At 52.3% G+C, this 16,766-nt stretch overlaps 8 protein-coding genes across 8 annotated transcripts; 4 read left to right on the top strand and 4 right to left on the bottom strand.

The window, feature by feature from the left end:
- Positions 1–215: 215 nt before the first annotated feature.
- On the bottom strand, positions 216–1,814 carry K441DRAFT_578266 (S-adenosyl-L-methionine-dependent methyltransferase; the record flags this gene model as incomplete). The annotated part of the gene is made up of 5 exons (XM_067644282.1): positions 216–423; positions 486–607; positions 665–919; positions 969–1,484; positions 1,566–1,814. The coding sequence occupies 5 exons, from the start codon at positions 1,812–1,814 to the stop codon at positions 216–218; spliced, it is 1,350 nt and encodes a 449-aa protein (XP_067500267.1).
- A 1,301-nt stretch (positions 1,815–3,115) lies between these two features.
- K441DRAFT_665749 (S-adenosyl-L-methionine-dependent methyltransferase) lies at positions 3,116–4,767 on the top strand. Its single transcript, XM_067649544.1, has 3 exons — positions 3,116–3,833; positions 3,896–4,100; positions 4,173–4,767. The coding sequence occupies exons 1-3, from the start codon at positions 3,287–3,289 to the stop codon at positions 4,639–4,641; spliced, it is 1,221 nt and encodes a 406-aa protein (XP_067500266.1). The 5' UTR covers positions 3,116–3,286; the 3' UTR covers positions 4,642–4,767.
- Positions 4,768–4,937: 170 nt separating this feature from the next.
- K441DRAFT_707588 (uncharacterized protein) lies at positions 4,938–6,487 on the bottom strand. The gene is made up of 5 exons (XM_067653732.1): positions 6,323–6,487; positions 6,028–6,251; positions 5,831–5,995; positions 5,665–5,763; positions 4,938–5,607 (listed from the first exon to the last, which is right to left on the bottom strand). The coding sequence occupies exons 1-5, from the start codon at positions 6,417–6,419 to the stop codon at positions 5,206–5,208; spliced, it is 987 nt and encodes a 328-aa protein (XP_067500265.1). The 5' UTR covers positions 6,420–6,487; the 3' UTR covers positions 4,938–5,205.
- Positions 6,488–8,295: 1,808 nt separating this feature from the next.
- On the top strand, positions 8,296–8,671 carry K441DRAFT_665747 (uncharacterized protein). The gene has a single exon (XM_067649543.1). It carries the CDS (start codon positions 8,331–8,333, stop codon positions 8,490–8,492), a length of 162 nt encoding a protein of 53 aa, XP_067500264.1. The 5' UTR covers positions 8,296–8,330; the 3' UTR covers positions 8,493–8,671.
- A 1,069-nt stretch (positions 8,672–9,740) lies between these two features.
- On the bottom strand, positions 9,741–11,471 carry K441DRAFT_234901 (LaeA-like protein). Its single transcript, XM_067640671.1, has 8 exons — positions 11,283–11,471; positions 11,100–11,190; positions 10,881–11,029; positions 10,771–10,789; positions 10,673–10,710; positions 10,472–10,615; positions 9,994–10,419; positions 9,741–9,915 (listed from the first exon to the last, which is right to left on the bottom strand). Exons 1-8 carry the CDS (start codon positions 11,324–11,326, stop codon positions 9,882–9,884), a joined length of 945 nt encoding a protein of 314 aa, XP_067500263.1. The 5' UTR covers positions 11,327–11,471; the 3' UTR covers positions 9,741–9,881.
- Positions 11,472–14,088: 2,617 nt separating this feature from the next.
- On the top strand, positions 14,089–14,518 carry K441DRAFT_665744 (uncharacterized protein). The gene has a single exon (XM_067649542.1). It carries the CDS (start codon positions 14,241–14,243, stop codon positions 14,466–14,468), a length of 228 nt encoding a protein of 75 aa, XP_067500262.1. The 5' UTR covers positions 14,089–14,240; the 3' UTR covers positions 14,469–14,518.
- A 276-nt stretch (positions 14,519–14,794) lies between these two features.
- Positions 14,795–15,337, bottom strand: K441DRAFT_698930 (uncharacterized protein; the record flags this gene model as incomplete). The annotated part of the gene is made up of 1 exon (XM_067653109.1): positions 14,795–15,337. One exon carries the CDS (start codon positions 15,335–15,337, stop codon positions 14,948–14,950), a length of 390 nt encoding a protein of 129 aa, XP_067500261.1. The 3' UTR covers positions 14,795–14,947.
- Positions 15,338–15,349: 12 nt separating this feature from the next.
- K441DRAFT_665743 (uncharacterized protein) lies at positions 15,350–16,085 on the top strand. Its single transcript, XM_067649541.1, has one exon. It carries the CDS (start codon positions 15,526–15,528, stop codon positions 15,844–15,846), a length of 321 nt encoding a protein of 106 aa, XP_067500260.1. The 5' UTR covers positions 15,350–15,525; the 3' UTR covers positions 15,847–16,085.
- The last annotated feature ends 681 nt before the right edge of the window (positions 16,086–16,766 follow it).

Raw genomic sequence — 16,766 nt, 5'->3', positions numbered from 1 at the left:
GACCCGTTCGTGTTACCCCCTTGTATACATCAACCCGATTCAAGATTTAAGAGGCTGCCAAAGCGGGCCAGTTAAGCGAAAGTTAATAAGTTATCCTCGCCAGGGTATTTCTACGCATCAGTCATGCCGCTACAAAAAATTTCCTACAAGCATTATAATCCACGCATCTGGTGCCATCAGGCAAGGAATCGTTACAGCAGCTTTCCTAAAGATCCCTAAAGCTTTTGCGATATAGAATTTGTAAGCTGAGTTGCTGCGCCTTCCGGATTCCAGACAGCCTCCATGATGTGCATTCGGCAGCCCTTGGATGTCCTCGCGCCAAGAAATTTGAACCGTGGGTCAGCCTGCTTGAACAGCTCAGTGTAGTCATCTTCGTCACGCTCCCGTGCATTCAGTAGTTCTAGCATAGTGACGTCCATGGTTCTGTGTTGTGGAAATGTTAGCGACTCTTCTCTTCAAGAGGCCGTCTTAGTCTAGGAAAATACCGAGTGATTTTCTCATCCCACATATCTACTGTATTGGGTTTTGGTAAGCAATTATCGTTGATAATAATCCTAGCGCCAGGCTTCAAGGCGGGGATGAGGGCCTGAAGTATCTTCGTGCCGTACTTGTCAGACTGGTTGTGGATGATCCAGCGGAAAAAGTAGATGTCGGCGTCTTTGACTGGTTGGTCAGTGTAGAAATCATGGTGCTTGTCAGACTGGTTGTGGATGATCCAGCGGAAAAAGTAGATGTCGGCGTCTTTGACTGGTTGGTCAGTGTAGAAATCATGTGCTTGGAATTTGATGCGGTCGGACAACTCTGGAGGGATCTTCGAAGGGCCATCTGCAACAGTCTTCGGCAAGTCCTGGACAACGAATTTCATGCGTGGGAACTTCTTGGCTAGAGCAACACACACAAAGCCATGAGAACCGCCGATCTAATCAGGGGTAAGCAACGGTGCTTCCAGGGTACAGTTGAAAGCTTACGTCTATGAAGGTAGCATCGCCAAAATCAGCCCACGGGTAGCCATTGACAAGATAATCTACTTCATACCCTTCACCTCCTGTCAACGACGACATAGCACCACCAAACCGCTTCGCTCGGGCAGGATTCTTTCCGATTTCCATGAACATAGGCGTACCTTCGTGCCTCCAGGCAACAGTAAATCCGGCTTCGCCAGGCTCTTGCGAACCAGGATACTTGACCATTGCATCTACCGTGTGGGCCGCTGCAGGAAAGAAATCTGCGCTGCACAGTCCAACCCAGTCAATCATCTGGGAGTCGTCAACCAATAGACGCGAAGCGGCGGTGTGAGCTACGAATCCTTCGTTCGGTTCCCTGAATATGCGATTGGTCATGGCATGACGAACCAGTCTCTTGAGGTTCACCTCATCGAGACCTGTCGCTTTCGATATTTCGACATACGAAGCCTTACCGTCTACGGGAACTGCCTTGGCAACGTTGAAATGGTAAGCAGCGTGGAGGCTTAAATTATCATTGTACTATCGCAACAGGAATAATCTCAGTACCCATGTAGGAACCCACACGGAGCAGAATTCTCACGACAGGAACTTGAGACGTACACTCCAGGCCATCCAACGGATGGTTTCACGCGGCCCCACCATCAGATCGTGCAGCTCCTTCGTTGCATTCACAATGGTGCGGCGAGCTTCTTGGATTTCAGCATTGCTGCTAGGAACCGGGAAGTCTGCCGGGGCATCGGGATCGAAGGAGAGATGTGGAATACCATTCTTAGCGAAGAATTGGTCAATCTTCTCGGTCTCGGTCGCGATAATGTTCGTGAGTTCGGTAAGCCTGCTCCCGGAGGCCATGACGCTAGAATGACGAGGGAGAAACGTCAGTTGGGTCTGTCAGGTGGTTTCACAAATCACCCAAAGCAGCGGGTCTTGCAGAAAGGACGGGAATTGCGGAAGCAGAGGTATTTGATATGACCGGGTATACTGGTGTGAGAACGAATAGCAAGGAAGAAGCCGAGAAATGCAAAAGCAGTCCTCCCTCGGTAGGCTTGGCGAGAGGGTCTGCGCGATGGAGGTAGTGCCGGACACTAGACCGCTTTTTTTTAGCAATCCACCTTCTGTAATGCCTGCCTGAGTTGATAAGATACTTAATTCTACTCTTGTCACCCCCCTATATAAGGTTTGCACAGTTAAATATGGTGGTTTATATAATAAAATTATACAGCCTATATAACTCCTACTAAGAAAGCAAATAGTAGATCTAGCTATACTATTTAGTAAATATATACTATTTGTCACGAAACTTTCCCGCGCACGTTCGTAGCACCTACGCACGTGCCATCGCTACCCCCTGCATACGTTTCCTTTTACGTCTTGACCTATCACGCTGTTAATTGGACGATAGCATGAGCAAATAGCTAGCAATCAAGCTTATTTCAAATTGCATCGTCGACCCCCGCGACGCTATTATTAAAACACTTGGTATAGCTAAAGTCTCAATGCTTATAATAGAGCTAGCCATTTATCTTTTAACAGCTTTTTAATATTATTATCTAATATTATCTATCTACGTCTCTTTTTTATCTCTTCCTTTTACATAGTTAGATATAGTTATAGAAACAATCTTTTTAAAGGTTTTATTAAATCTATTTGTCAGGTGACGGGCCCGTGCATGAGACCCCGACCGTTACCTCGCTTATGTGTATTGTTCTATGCAGCGTATCCGGCAATTGAGCCAGATATCCGCTTACCTTTTTGGGTTTGTCTGGTGGCCGGGCGGCGTAGAGCTGTCACCTCGCATCTATTTCTAAAAAATAATCTTAAAGTATAGATTTGCTATTTTATGACTTAAAATTATAGAAATATATTCTTACTCCTAAAATATAGAAAAGGCTTAAAAAAAGGGCTCGCTTCCTAGTAGGGTACGCTTTCCCCATCGCGTGGCTAGGCACATGGTGCGGGGGTGAACCGAAAAGGGGCGTGAGTTCTGGTAAGGGCTAGCCTTCACTGGTAAACCATGGAGGGGGGAAGCCCCGGTAGAGTTGGGAGCGGCGGCTGGGCCGGCCGGCAAGTCTAGCCTGCCGGAGAATTCTGACGGTCAGGATATGTTAAAGGCGGTTAAACACTGACAAATCGCTTTCGCAAAGTGCCATACCCTGAAATCTGATGCTCTGCCCTTATTGTTGCGCAACCAAGCCGTCGCCTATCGGTCTTAGTGGGTACCCCAGCCACCTCCTTACAATAGTTCCGAAAGCTAAAACCTTCTGCCGCGCAACTCGTCTCTAAACGATTGGCCCGAACCTAAACTTTCCGTTTCGTATTGCCTCATGGATAACTTTCGCAAGGAGCTTCACGATTCTAAGATCGACGTCACCGACTGTTCCGAGAACGCACGTATGAGAAGCCCGTCGCAGGAGGCACACGATCCTGAGGCCCCTGCAGTCAGCACTCAATCGCCAAATGAGCAAGATCCCAGCCAGCAATTGCAGAAGACCCCTTCGCCAACACGAGAGCAGATCCCATATACAGCCGAGGAGACAGCAGACGCTTTCGACCAAGCAGAGCAGGGCATCGATGCGGAAAGTGCTGGCGACACCGACGACGACTTAGGCTACGAGACCGAGAGCGTCGCAGACTCTGTATCGCTAGCCTCGAGCGCGCGGAACTTCATCTACGAAAATGGTCGGCGATATCACAGTTTTCGTGCAGGATCGTACTTGTTCCCAAATGATGACCGAGAACAGGACCGTGAGGATCTAAAGCACGCCATGTATCTTCTACTCTTCAATAAAATACTGCACTTTGCACCGCTAGAAGACCGCAGTATGGAGGTAATAGACCTGGGCACGGGGACAGGCATATGGGCCTTAGATTGTTCGTAATTAGTCTCGATTAATGACACACAACCGATCATACTAACACGGGCATTGATGCAGTCGCCGACCTCTATCCCTCTGCAAACGTCCTGGGAGTAGACCTGAGCCCTATACAGACGAACTGGGTCCCGCCAAACCTTAAATTCATGGTAGACGACGTTGAATCAGAATGGCTATACTCCCGGAACCACTTCGACTACATCCACACTCGACACACTGTCCAAGCCTTCCGGAAGTGGCCAATGTTATTTAGTCGAGCATTCAAGTACGTCACATTCACCCTAACTCCCTTTGCCACATCCTCCACAGGATTCTGATTTTCATTCTCTGTGTGCAGACACCTGAAGCCCGGCGCCTGGATGGAATGCCAGGAAGTAAAGCACTACCCTGAATGCGAAGACGGCACCATGGCCCCGGATAACCCAATGGCACTATATTGGGGCCACGTAACAGAAGGTCTCCTAAATTTTGGCATCGACTTTCTCATCACACCACAATTATCACAGATGATGCGCGACGCTGGTTTCGTCGACGTCACCGAGCGCGTCTTCTACACACCCATCGGGCCATGGCCTAGAAATCGAGCACTGCGGGAAGTTGGGCTCTACTGGCGGGCCGTTCTAATGGAAGGACTCGAGGCAATCGCGTTAGCCCCGCTCACAAGAGGGCTGGGCTGGCGGAAAGAGGAGGTAGAAGTGTTCCTTGTCAGTGTACGGAAGGCGTACTTGGACCGCTCAACGCATGCATTCATGCCGTTTTATATTGTGTATGGGCGGAAACCCTACGGGCCAGAGCAGGCGAATTGATAAGATACAGAAGAGATGCACGACTGTTTTAATCAGCGACCAATATAGCTAGAGCATATGCTTACGAATAACATGACGTTTATGATCAACGCACATTGAGTCGAGAGTACTAGCTAGTTTATTCTACAATACGTGAAATTCAGTTACTTTAATTTTACGCTCGAACCAAGTCTGGGATCCCAGAAGCGACGCACAGCCTTCTACGCTTCTTCCACACTTCTTCCACAATCCCCGAGAACGTCTTTCGGCTTTGATGGGCATCTCGTTATTCCTAAACTGATAGTAGACTAATAAATCGGCCTAACCACAACTAACATCAATCCACAGACAACCGGGTATCTCCATAATTACCCAGTACATCGAGGGAAGCTACTCCGCAAACCCAGAAAGCATGCAAGAAGACCTATCCCATACACCGTCAATAAAGACCTGCATGCAGAGGGCCCTTCGGGAAGTTATTCACAAGGGCGCAAGCAGGACACCAAAAAACCGAGCAGTCATCTCAACGACGCATGGCATGAACGTGCGCCCCCGGACACATTAACCAGGGCCACCACCACTCCTTCAAACCTCCCCGCTCACGACGGGCAACTTCGCCGCCTCCCCCTCCTTCCGCACCGCTAACTCTGGCCGCTCCCTCAGCGCCTCCCGGATCTGCTTCACGTTCTTGGCATCCCACGCCCGGTACCCATGATGGCCGAGCGGGGACAGCACTGCATTCTCGGCGCGCGTGACCCACTCGTCACTGCGCGGGGCGCGCCTGCTCGTGATGACGTCGATGTCCGAGCAGATGTCCTGGCGGGGGGAGTCAAGCGGCAGGTCGTTGACGTCGTTGCCGAACTGGCTCTCGATCTCGCGGCCGATGAGCGCGATGCCCAGGATGATGTAGGCGACGAACAGCGTGCCCGGGATCGTCACCCACCCGGGCGACTTGTACAGCTGGAACGGCAGCAGCAGGATATAGACCTAGGTGATCTGCCCGATGGCGATTCTGTACGCGATGGGGAGCGGCGTGTTGAGCACGCGCTCCGTGCCCGTCAGCACGTCGTTCATGGCCATGAGCGAGTTGAGCGATTGCGTCTGGTAGATGCCCCATTCGAACGTGCCGTTGCCGTACAGCGTCTTCAGGTAGAGAGGTGCGTCAGGATCTCGAGCGGCAGGTTGCCGAGCGGCTTCGTGGGTTCTTGACGAACTTGCGCGGGTGCGACTCCGCCATGGGCAGGCCGAGAAACTCGCCGGCTACTTTCCAACCCGATTTCTTCTGGTTGAGGCGCTTCTCGGGGACTTCGGCTTCTTTGGCAAACGTGTCCAGGTGTGTCACCAGGTTATGTAGGTCCTCGTAGTGCACGAACGGCTCTCGAACCTCAGCTTGTGTTTCAGCGCAACGGCAAACGCGACGATGAGGTTTATGGCGGTGAGCTTGGCCAGCAGGTCCTGCTTTCCGAGCTCGCCTTCTCGCTCGTTGGCGTGCACCCCGATCAGACGCGCGAGGTTCTGCGATGTGAGTGTTAATTGAGCCCAGAATTTCCAGCCTTCGTTGTATCTTTCATATGCCGTGGAACTCCGAAAGCTCAGCCCTAAACCAACAACGAAACCGAGGGCTGAGGAGGCTATTGATCCCAACTGTGTACCGTCGCGGTGTTGGCTAGACGTAAAGATAGTTTTGGCAGGAGGGAAGCACGGTCGTAAGCGTATTTAGAGATGCATGTAATGCAAGTCGCCCATCCACCAACAAGAAAGAGGGGCAGCATCATTTCCGGGGTGACGCTGCCGTGCATTCTGAGGAAGACTGGCCATTGAGTGCCTGCTCAAATCCCGAGGGCCAATCTACACACGTCCGTTATAGCTACCGGAGTTTTTCATAGTAGGCGGCGTTAAATATAACACGAAAATCTATCTATCAAATTAGTGCATTACTCACAAAATAATCCTCCAAAGCAACGCTAGCAAGCGTATTCGCCTTCTTCAACTTTAGGCGTTGCCCGGAACCGTTCTCCGGTATTACTGCACTGGAGAGCTGAGGTTTCTCCGTAGAATCCATGGTGGGCAGGATGTTATGTTTTCAGAGTCGAACAGATTCACCTGGGTACTCTCTAGAGGATATACGGTGACCGTAGCTCAATCTTCCTTACCCTTTTCGGCATAAGGAAACTGAGCTTGACAAGTGGGTAACGGACACGGCAACCGAGACATAGTTAGAGCACGCGTTTCTAACGAAGCCAATTGAGAGTGCAGTCGACGTGAGCTAGTAGTCAGTCCAGTCACTGTTCAAATTTTAGTGCCAAGAGGCGCATCAATCTGGGTGACAGTTCCGAGGGCTGATGCCTTTTACCATGAAATTACCAGAGTCCAATGGGGTTGGAGTGACTTAGCGAACATTACTCACGAAAGGTTGGACTTTCGGAGAATCGTAATCCTCAGCAAGTCTTCACCTGCAATTGCTCTGGTGTATCCGAACAGTTGTCTTGTTATAAATCGCGAAATATTATTTGGTGGCATTATTGAGTGCTTAGGGCGAACATCGGGTGGAGGGGTGGCTTGATGATGGACAGGGCTGAATATTCCTTTTCAGGGCTTTTGAACCCCGACTAAGGAAGGCTGTCCGCATTATACCAGGCCAAACAGAATGTAAACGGCGATTCTGTTGATCATGACTCTGAGTCATTTGAATATTTGCTTCTGTGGCGGAGAAGCTCGTATTGCGGAAAATGTTTCACTCTTGAGTACTGTGGAGGTCCGAGTGACTCGATCGTGGCTTAAGATTTGTGCACGCCAGGGTTGAGATGCAAGTGTTCGGATTGGCTAGCAATCCCCTTTCGGTGAGATTGGCGCGTCGAAGTTGCAGATACAGATGCAGATGCAGATGCAAATGCAAATGCAGACGTGGATGTATTCTCCCAATCCCCGGTGTCATGACATCTTGAAAAGCGCAGCAGCTAGCCATGAACACGTAACAGAGTTGTGAAACCACCCCGTAGACTCTCGCAGGACGCGTAATTCCCCCGATACTTGTCGAATTGTGTTTGGTTTTCCTATATCGCCGATCAAGGGCTGGTTTGAGGTCGCTGATTGTTTGGGTTTCTGGACTTCTTCTTTAGCTATGCTGATTATTTCTCTTTGTAAAAAGCCGGGTGACGGTTTGTTTACTTTTTCGTCCAAGATTATTTCCAATCTCAAACACCGTATGCACTTTTCAGTCGGCTCGTCCCGTTGCAGATAATGCAGGGAGTCTTGCACCGAGTAATAATACATAGAGAAACTTCTGACGGAACCTCACTTGACCATGGTGATAATCGAAAGCTTGAGAAATGAAGCAAAGGATCTACTCAAGGATTCAGTCAAGCTGTAAAGATGTTCGATTGAGTAGGCTTGGAATGAATTGTGTCAGTCTGAGTAAATCATTTTCGATTGAAGTGTTGCAGTGACAGACGACCTTGCTCATAGCTGTGGCTTTGAAGATTAGCTTCGTATTGCCCTATTTCGGGCACCGCTAAATTCCCACGGTGCAGAGGGGCGTGAGATAATTAGTTTAACAAGACTCTACCGGCAGTTGCCGGGGACAGGATGGGTGGTCTCACGCATACAACGCATACACTACAACTGCTCCTTCCCATCGCAATGGTTAAAAAGGAAAGCTCGATGCGGTTTGGAGAGTGCAGGTAAAGAAGGAAGTTGAAGCTTGGGCCACAATGCAGCATGCTCGGAAGTCCGATAAGAATCTCACTCTCCGGCTTTCCGGCTGGTTCCTTTTTTTTTCTCTACATCTATACACCATTTCCTCGTCCTGTTTTTTCTCCATCCCCGGTGAAAGAAGGCAACTTGCATTGATCGCTCCCTCCCACACCGCCTGATTTGGCATTTCAAACACTTGAACATAAGCGCTGACAGCGAAAGTAGAGACCCACAGATCTCTTGTTCGGGCAGGTGAAAAGCCACGAAATATTCTCATCAAAATGTTGAGGACTTAGTGAGCCCAATGCTACGCATGCATACCCGAAAAAATTTTAAACCACAAGTTACAATGCCTTTGGATGCCGATATATCTACCGACATCGCAACGCCGGATGGCAAGGACGGGCTTTCAATGAGCAGTACCGAGACCTGGGATTTTTCCGTGGATTATCCGTGGATTATCCGGAGAAGACCTATGATGAACGGTGAGGGAGTTACCAAAGTGGAGATTGTGACGCGTTGCGGAGCACACCAAGCCACGGTTGCATTAAAGGGATGAAACATCAAAGGGGGGATGCGGGAGGTGGGTATTCAGAAATTCTGAGTAACTTCGCTTCACGCTTCTATGTAGCAGCCGATGGCCCATCATCACCAAAACATCGACCCGAACAGCGGCCAGGTTCCGCGTATGACGTTCGAAAGCGGACCCAAGCCCGCCAGCCACCCGGGGCAGAAAGGGAAGCTGCCGAGGGCCAAAATCAGAAAAAAAACAAGAAACAAAATGCACTGAGTTTTTCAGCGTGCATAACAGCCCAACAAAAAGCCCTTGCAAGGCAGAGACGCAAAGCACGCCCGCATGAAAGTGCCTAAATATAGCAAATGATGAAGCAGCGCTGGCGTAGCTGGAAAATAAGAAAATGCAAAGGGGAAGGAGCTCATTCCTCAAATCACCTCTTCCGCTTGGACACCAAGAAAAGGTTACTCGACAATTGGAAAAACAGCAAATCAAAAGGAAAATGAAAACGCAAGGTATCGATGTATCGAGTTCGCCTCATCAAAAAAAACGCCCAACATTACAAGCCACTAATGGAGAGCACCCATTTTTATTTCCATCATTCACATAATTACGCCTTCCCAGAAGAGCAAGAGCATGAAAAAGGGCTTGGAAACACGTTCAAGTCCATCGCGCATGGCTTGATAACGGAAACTGAAGCGGGGATGAGGCTGACGGGTTCGGTCCTGCCGCGATGGCGGATCTCCTTGATCATTTTTTGCCCCCTAAATTAATGCCGTCCCAGGAGAAACGCATACTGTAGGGATGCTGCGATTGACAAATTATGTACGTGACCAGGCAGTCCGTCAGAGAATCACTTCGGAGTGTTTCAGAGGAAGATTCTAATATGCCGGGAATACCGGGTACGAAACTCGAAAGCGAAAAGGTTCCGAAAACGTGACGAGCCAGCCGTTTTGCATGAGCCGATTCGGGTTGAGCCAAAGATGAGGGACGTATAACGGTAGGCTAGGTACATTAGATATCATGATATGGGTCGTCATTCATCAGCTGAAGTTTATTGCTGCGGTCTTCTAGCTGTCCAGATATGTCTATGTCGAGCAAGGGATCAGTATTGGTAGTAACCTCGATGAATTACTGGCACGACTAGGATCTATGACTAGACTTACATGTTGTTGTACGCATGAATTTTCTTGTTGCATATCTGGGCCCGTACTGCTTCGATGAGTGGCTTAACGTGCTGATTCAAATTCCACTGGTTCACCCTTATGAAAGGTGCGACGCTCATAGCTTCCAGGCCCTCACTTATGCCCAAGTTGTACCACCTTCCAATCTCTTTCTGATGCGGATCGTTTGGCCATGAATTATACGGTGCCCTGATGACGATTTCTTGGATGTCGATAAAGCCGGCTGCTTGCAGCATTTGGCGAGTGTTGTGTTGATAAGCGATGGGACGGGAAACTCGATGTGTAGCATCGGCCAAGTAATTGTACCACTGCGTTATGGGGCTATCTTGGGGAAGTGTGTGGTCGTCGCATTGGGGCCGGAGGTCGATCTCCACTTGCTCAATCCATCCGGATCCTGGCCTTAGATGTCTGCGGAATTTTAGTCCGTTATTCAATAGTGGTGACGTTAGCGATCACGCACGTGAAAATCTTCTGGTACAACTCTGGCCAGCTGGACACGCTCCCGCATGCCATTCTCAGGTGGATCAAGTCCCAAGAATCCTCGCCCAGAGACCATGGACTCTCGTAATCGCGCGGAACTCGAAAGCGCAGTTTTGGCGGTATCCTGTCGGTCGTGGAGATCAGCATGGTGGGTGTGCTGGACGTAAGACGGCGAACACACTTCTCTGGCTGAATGTTTACCAAATCCAATCCCACAACCTTTGGTTGTACTGTCAGCCAGTTGTCTCTTGCATGTCACACGGGTGGGGTATCACGAACCTCAGCGTTCGGGTAGCAGCTATGAGGAAACGGAAGTTAGCAATAACGCCTAAACGATGGGACAATCGACAATGTCGCCGGACTGCCGCAGACAACGGTGTAACACTCACTCAGCCATATCAATTGCCCAGATGCCCGTTCCACAACCCAAATCGAGGATGCGGGGCTCCCAATTCCGTGGGATCGGGGTTTGATGCAATTGTTCTCTTCGTGCTACGAGAAAGAGTTTGTGGTAGATGTCCATGCGATCCTTTTCGGGCTGCGCGACACACGGAGTGTTAGAAATTCAAATCCTCTAAATTGTCATGGTGGCAGACGCGAATTATCACCTCATCGCACGGGTACATGTAGATACCGCGCCGAAAACCATGGTACAACCGGCCATTCTCGATGTAATTTTGAGGGACAGGAACAGCCGAACTGTGCGGAGTCGGTCAGCAGGAACCCAAGGCGGCGAGGACAGAGGGGGACAGAGGCAGGATGTAGCACGGAGCAGGGATGCTGCAACTCACCCATTCGATGCCATCGTAACCATTGGAGCAGCTTTCGCTTTCATCAATACGTCGAGGCCAAAAAGGCGACGTTTAGACGAGCTGTGAGGCGGAGGTGTGAACGAAGGTGTGAACGGGCGCGCTGGTCATGGGACAGTATGCAGCTGAGAATTTCTTCCTGAGACTGTCGAGTGGAGAGGTGCCAATGCGAGGGTACGCAACGTAAGATGAATGGTATTGCCGGGGCGGGGAGGTTTTATTAAGTGAGCTGAGAGCGTACAAGCGGGAGCGCAACGAAGGCGAGCTGTGGCATGACCAGGGTCAACGGCAGCGGCTTCAGGCCAGGGTACAGACTCTTATACGATTGTACAATCCCGTGTAGGGGGGGGAATGGTGACACGGCACGAGCGAGGGTCAACCGCCGGTAGTGGAGGGCTCCAGGAGGGCTTCAGGCTCGGCGCTGACGCTATGGATCGAAGGGATGCGCCTGAGCGGAGTGCCAGAAGAGCTGCCGTGGCGGTTTGTTCCACTGTTGGACTGCTGGACTGCTGGACTCGCATTAAGACTGACCTGCTATTAAAGCGCCTGAGCAGACTTCCATGCGCAGCGGCGTGGCCCAGTTTTCGTAGCGGCCAGCGGCCTGTCCGCCACCTCGGTGTCTTCCTGAGCGGTCCCCATGCCCTGCCAGCCGGCGTACGAACGGGTAAGGGCCTAGTGCACGCCCACTCAGAGCGCCTGCTGCGCGCGAGTCCATGGATGAGCAGGCTAGCGGCGTCAACACAGAGCGAGCGTTCCATCGCCCAAGCTGTCGGATCTCTTGGGCTCAGGCGGCGCCCTGTTTGGCCACACGGCGCGCTGAGGGGGCCGACCCCATACAGCGGGTTAGCGCAGTCCCAAGGTCATCCCGGCCAGCCGGCTCTCCAACAAAATCAGAGGGGCCACCTGCAAATCGAAGCCCGCAATTGTGCGGCCGGGGCTGGGGGGCTGCTGCCCGCTCTCTCTGCCGCTCGCTGGTCCTCTCTCTGCCTTGTGCGCATGCCGGCCGCCCGAGGCCGCAGCCCAATGCCGCACAGAGTATATACTTCCCCAGCCACCCTGCACCACTGCGCTGGGGCAAGAAGGAATTCTGGCTTTGATGGTCGCTCGCCATGCTACCAGCAGCCAACGCAGCTAAATCAGGCAAACTGGATGTGCCTTGATTCATTCGCTCCATGCAAAGCTTAGCAGACACGTCCAATCAGCGCCAAAGCGCGCAGCAGGCTAGAGCAGCGTCCGTCCAAAAAGCCTGTTGGCCTGCGTTCGCACCATTATCCAGCAGCCAGCAGCCGACAACAAGCATCCAAGCATCCAACCCCCAGTATCCCAGCGTCTCGCATCTAGCATCCAGCGATGAGGGATACGCAAGCATCGGGAACGTACAGCTCACCACATGTGCATGTTGCGGCAGCGTGCAGAGAGGGCCCATGTCACCCCATGCTCGTGGTGACCGCTCATCGTAGGCCCGCGGTCCCAGGGGTTTGTCTAGAGTCCATGCAAACGGTCACAATCTTGTTTCTTCACTGCCTGTCCTTCACGCCTGGGTTCCGCCTCCAGCTCGCGACTTGGGAGGCTGCTGGAAGCTGCTGGAGCCGCTGGAGCTGCAGGTAGCCGAGAGCAGGCCGGCGATGTCGTAGGGTTGCAACCAGACCCAGGAGAATTGTGCCCAAAAGATGAAATTTTCTCCGCCAGCGCCTCTCGTGTACAGACAATAAGTTAAATGATGGCATGGAGCAGATGCTGGTGCGGAGGGCAAGCGAGTGACAACGGCCCTCCTTTGACGGGTCCTTGAGGGCGGTACTCCCCCCGGCCAGAAAAGAAAAGCAGGCGACCCGGGCGGAGGAGTCAGTCGTCAGGGCATCCCGGGCGATTAAGCATGTTGAAACTGCACGAAACTGCACGAAACTGCATGAAACGGCGCATGCTTGAGACGGAGCGTTGCTGCGAGCTGCGCCGCTCTGAACAGCGAGACAGACCCGACGGCGTGGTAGGAAAAAACGCAGTTCCCAGATCCGTGGGAGTGAGCAGAACACCAAGCGAAGGGGATGAGCCGTCGAGATTGGCTGATCTGCCTGGACCGATGAGATGAAGACAGCCTCCGACGACCACTTGCATGTGTCCTGACAGCCCGACGCCGGCTGCGGTGCGCTGGGCAAATCATAGCCGCTATAGTAGCACGCGTGCGACGCGATTTGATGCATGAAAGCAAGCCGCAAGCCGCAATCACGCTCCGCAGGCAAACCCGCTCACCACCTGCCACCACCGGCCCTCCACACCCGCCAAGTCTGCTAGCTTGAAGACTTTCTGTCCTGACCGTGCCCGTTCCGAGCAGTGAAAACGGAGACGACGCGTTCAGTCGTGTAATCATTTTCAACCCAACCGCGTGGTTCCAAAGCCCGGGCTAATCCCAGGACAACTGGTCGTCACTTAGCTGCCGTCTTCCCCATACGACTTCGGTAACGAAACCCATGTACTCGTGGCCCTTGTACAAGCCAGCATGGAGATCGGGGGGAAGGGCGGTCAAAGCCACTAACTCTGCGCGCCCCAGCCTGCTGGAACAGCGCGGCAAAAGCGGCGCCGAAGGGATCGCGGTGCTGATTTTGCCAGTTTATCATGACCGCGATGCTTATTACGACTTATATTTGGGAACTTTCCCTTCCGCTCGGCGTCTAATTTGCCTCAACTGCAGGTCTGGGTGGTGGGTCAGGGCACAAACTCTTCCAACACGCACCTCCCAGAGGAGCAGAGGGAATCCACTCTTTCTCTCCGCATGTCCATGGAGCTGCGCAGGCGGACACTTGACTTCTTGCTTTGATAAATTGAAGGGGCATGCCGACCAGAGGGCTCCAGCGAAGCACACCTATTGCCTCATCGGTATCGTGGGATTACGAGTAATCGCCCCGAAAACCAGCCTTGGAAAGCCGTGTCGATTTGTTTCGCTGCATGCCCCGAAAAAGCCCGTCGTTTACAAGTACATTACAGGTTGCAGGAGGCACGCTGACGATCTCCGAAGCTCTCACCCAACATCGCGCGCCTTTGCACTCTATGCACTCAAGTGCTTTCAGTGCCCGCCTCTTTCGCCGTCCTAGGCAGTTATGGCAATCATCCTCTAGGGACGCAGCAGCTAATCCCCTAAACTCCCGGGTTAGCCCGCAAACTCGCCCCTACTGAAGCAGCCCGCCCCCATCACAAGACAGCTCCGCGGGCTACCACCCCTCCAGGGTGCTAGGTTTAGGTTGCAGAACCCAGCCAAGCCCGCCTGTCGACATGGCAATGGAGCATCGAAGCAGTGAAGAAGACTTGGAAGCTGGTCATTAATTAGATGTGAAACATGGCTTGGCCGCTAGCATAGCGCCTCTCCGGCCGACCCAGCCGTCTGGAAATTCCCCCAGGCCCCTTCGATCGTTTCGAACCATACGACTGGAAAGGTCGTGTCGGCCCGTCGAGAGAGGCGGCAATAACTTTCAGCCCTAGTGACGAGGCGAGTCTGCCGTCAGCCAGTGCTGCTGACTGGAGCGGGCCTTGCGCACTGCTTCGGATAGGAGGGCCACGCAAAGAAGGCAACGAAGCCACTTCCAGAACATGTGTGCTGGTGCGAGCAATGCGACTGCTCATGCTGCAAAGAGCAGGTCGCGTCCGAGGCGACGACATTAATGGGCGTTTTTATGGGGAGCAAAAGCCAGCGCGGGCAAATTCTTTAAAGCCGATGGATCCTGCTCACGACGTCTGACTAACGGCAGAGCCTGCTCGCGCCCATGTGGGCGTTGATGTCGACGGGATGCGCTTGTGCAGCACGAGGGGGCAGACACGCCGCTGCGTGGTTGGAAACATTTTCCATCACCGCAACAAACCGTTGGATGCCAGGAACGACTGGCCTGCGGCCTCCCTGCGGCCCGCCTATCACGGCCGCCGTGCTGCTGACGTTCAGCCTCACGAGCCAGCCCGGAGCAGGTGGCCCCGGCAGCGGAATCGCTCTTGGCCAGTCTTGCCTGAGAAGTGGCCTGCACTTGCTGTGAGGCCACCAGAGCAGATGAGCCCATTGCTAAGATATGGGCTCTTCTGCGAGCGGCAACACGGCCGAAGTTGATTCTAATAAGCCGCTGCGGGCGGTGAGAGTGTGAGAAGGCCAACAAACGTCAGAAATTCACGACTCGGGCTTGCGGGGCCTTCGTTGACGGCAACTGACCAAGGCACGATCCGGATCCATTGACCCCAAAAGTTGGAGTTGATGAGTCCTGCCTTGTCAGCTGGCACCCTTTCTCTGGCAAAAAACGGTCTTACTCACGGACGGGTTGCCCCCACGCTTCAACCCTCTTTTACACCTTTCCAGAACAATCCTACATCCCAACAGACCGGCCTAGTTTGTGCCCAAAACGGAAATCCGGGCCTGCTCGAAATCCGACCGGGGGGTCCCCTTAGCCTGGTAGAAATCAGCCCAACACCAAGAGCCCTGGGTGCTCCGCAGGATGTGAAACAGGGCCCGTCCTCATCGTGGGAAACCCCAGAATTGGTCCAGAGTTGGTCTACGGCTGGCTCCGCGCCCGTATAGTGTAGATTGGCAGCGTGCGAACCGCGATCCCGCTCCTAAACGACGGGTAAAGGGCGAAATCGTCGATGCGTATGGCCTCGGCCATGTCTCCATGCGTTTTCTTAAAAAAGCCAGAGGTTGAAGGTTAGCTTTACCATCAAATCAAATGACGCACCAACATGGTATCTTATGCGTTCAACTCCCGGTAGTAATTACCTGTCACGCAGGGATAATGCACGAGGCAGGCTTGTCACGGAGGCTAAATCCAGCCCGCCTCCAAATCAGAGATGTCGAATCATTTGATTCGCCACGGCAACTGCGCTAGCTGTCGTGCTCACTTCTAAGCTCTCCCCGCAGTTGAGTATTGATGATGCTCCTTTGCAGCAATTGTCAAAATGAGGCTCGTGAGAAGGCATCCATCAGCACCGATTTACGCCCGAGGATTGCCCCACTCTCTACCAATAGGAGGTATACAAGGCTTCCCGAGCACATTTCGCATAACCTTGCATCTCTTTCACATGATTCATACTACCCTGCACCAGTCCAAGTGCCTGAGCCTCCATTCATATTCTCTTATCTGCAATTTCGGCAGAACATCGCTCGGGAGCAGAACCTCCTATTTCCTAATTTTGCCTTTCAGCCGTGATACTACCATCAACTTCCCGGCAACGAAAGCTGGTGGGTCAGACGCGGTTGTTGTTTCACCCTGAAAATTCACTGCATTACACTAGAAACCCTGATCAAGGGTGGCGCACTTGCTATGAAGGGACCGATTCCCCATAAATTTATAATCGGGACCATCTAGACTTGTTGATTGACACAAAGGGAACATTCAAAAGTTGGTTTCACACCGATGTCAGCGTGTTTAATAGAACCATCAGGGATTCGCAAGAATGCTCCTAGCGTACCAAATTGCTAACTGCGTGCCCGTAGGACCAGGT

Source organism: Cenococcum geophilum, assembly GCF_001692895.1.
Source record: "Cenococcum geophilum 1.58 unplaced genomic scaffold K441scaffold_45, whole genome shotgun sequence".
NCBI lineage: Eukaryota > Fungi > Ascomycota > Dothideomycetes > Gloniales > Gloniaceae > Cenococcum > Cenococcum geophilum.
This window is presented reverse-complemented; position numbering and strand designations above follow the sequence as displayed.

Excerpts from the sequence above, each read along its gene's own strand:
- K441DRAFT_665744 (XM_067649542.1), top strand. The coding sequence starts at position 14,241 with ATGCCCCGAAAAAGCCCGTCGTTTACAAGTACATTACAGGTTGCAGGA.
- K441DRAFT_665749 (XM_067649544.1), top strand. The coding sequence starts at position 3,287 with ATGGATAACTTTCGCAAGGAGCTTCACGATTCTAAGATCGACGTCACC. Across the intron at positions 3,834-3,895 it reads AGGCATATGGGCCTTAGATT|TCGCCGACCTCTATCCCTCT; the intron begins GTTCGTAATTAG and ends GCATTGATGCAG. Across the intron at positions 4,101-4,172 it reads TTATTTAGTCGAGCATTCAA|ACACCTGAAGCCCGGCGCCT; the intron begins GTACGTCACATT and ends CTCTGTGTGCAG.
- K441DRAFT_707588 (XM_067653732.1), bottom strand. The coding sequence starts at position 6,419 with ATGCACGGCAGCGTCACCCCGGAAATGATGCTGCCCCTCTTTCTTGTT. Across the intron at positions 6,252-6,322 it reads CTCTAAATACGCTTACGACC|CCTCCTCAGCCCTCGGTTTC; the intron begins GTGCTTCCCTCC and ends TGGGATCAATAG. Across the intron at positions 5,764-5,830 it reads AGTCGCACCCGCGCAAGTTC|ACGCTGTACGGCAACGGCAC; the intron begins GTCAAGAACCCA and ends CTCTACCTGAAG.
- K441DRAFT_665747 (XM_067649543.1), top strand. The coding sequence starts at position 8,331 with ATGCAGCATGCTCGGAAGTCCGATAAGAATCTCACTCTCCGGCTTTCC.
- K441DRAFT_665743 (XM_067649541.1), top strand. The coding sequence starts at position 15,526 with ATGAGTCCTGCCTTGTCAGCTGGCACCCTTTCTCTGGCAAAAAACGGT.
- K441DRAFT_234901 (XM_067640671.1), bottom strand. The coding sequence starts at position 11,326 with ATGAAAGCGAAAGCTGCTCCAATGGTTACGATGGCATCGAATGG. Across the intron at positions 11,191-11,282 it reads GTTACGATGGCATCGAATGG|TTCGGCTGTTCCTGTCCCTC; the intron begins GTGAGTTGCAGC and ends GACTCCGCACAG. Across the intron at positions 10,420-10,471 it reads TTGTACCAGAAGATTTTCAC|ACATCTAAGGCCAGGATCCG; the intron begins GTGCGTGATCGC and ends AAAATTCCGCAG.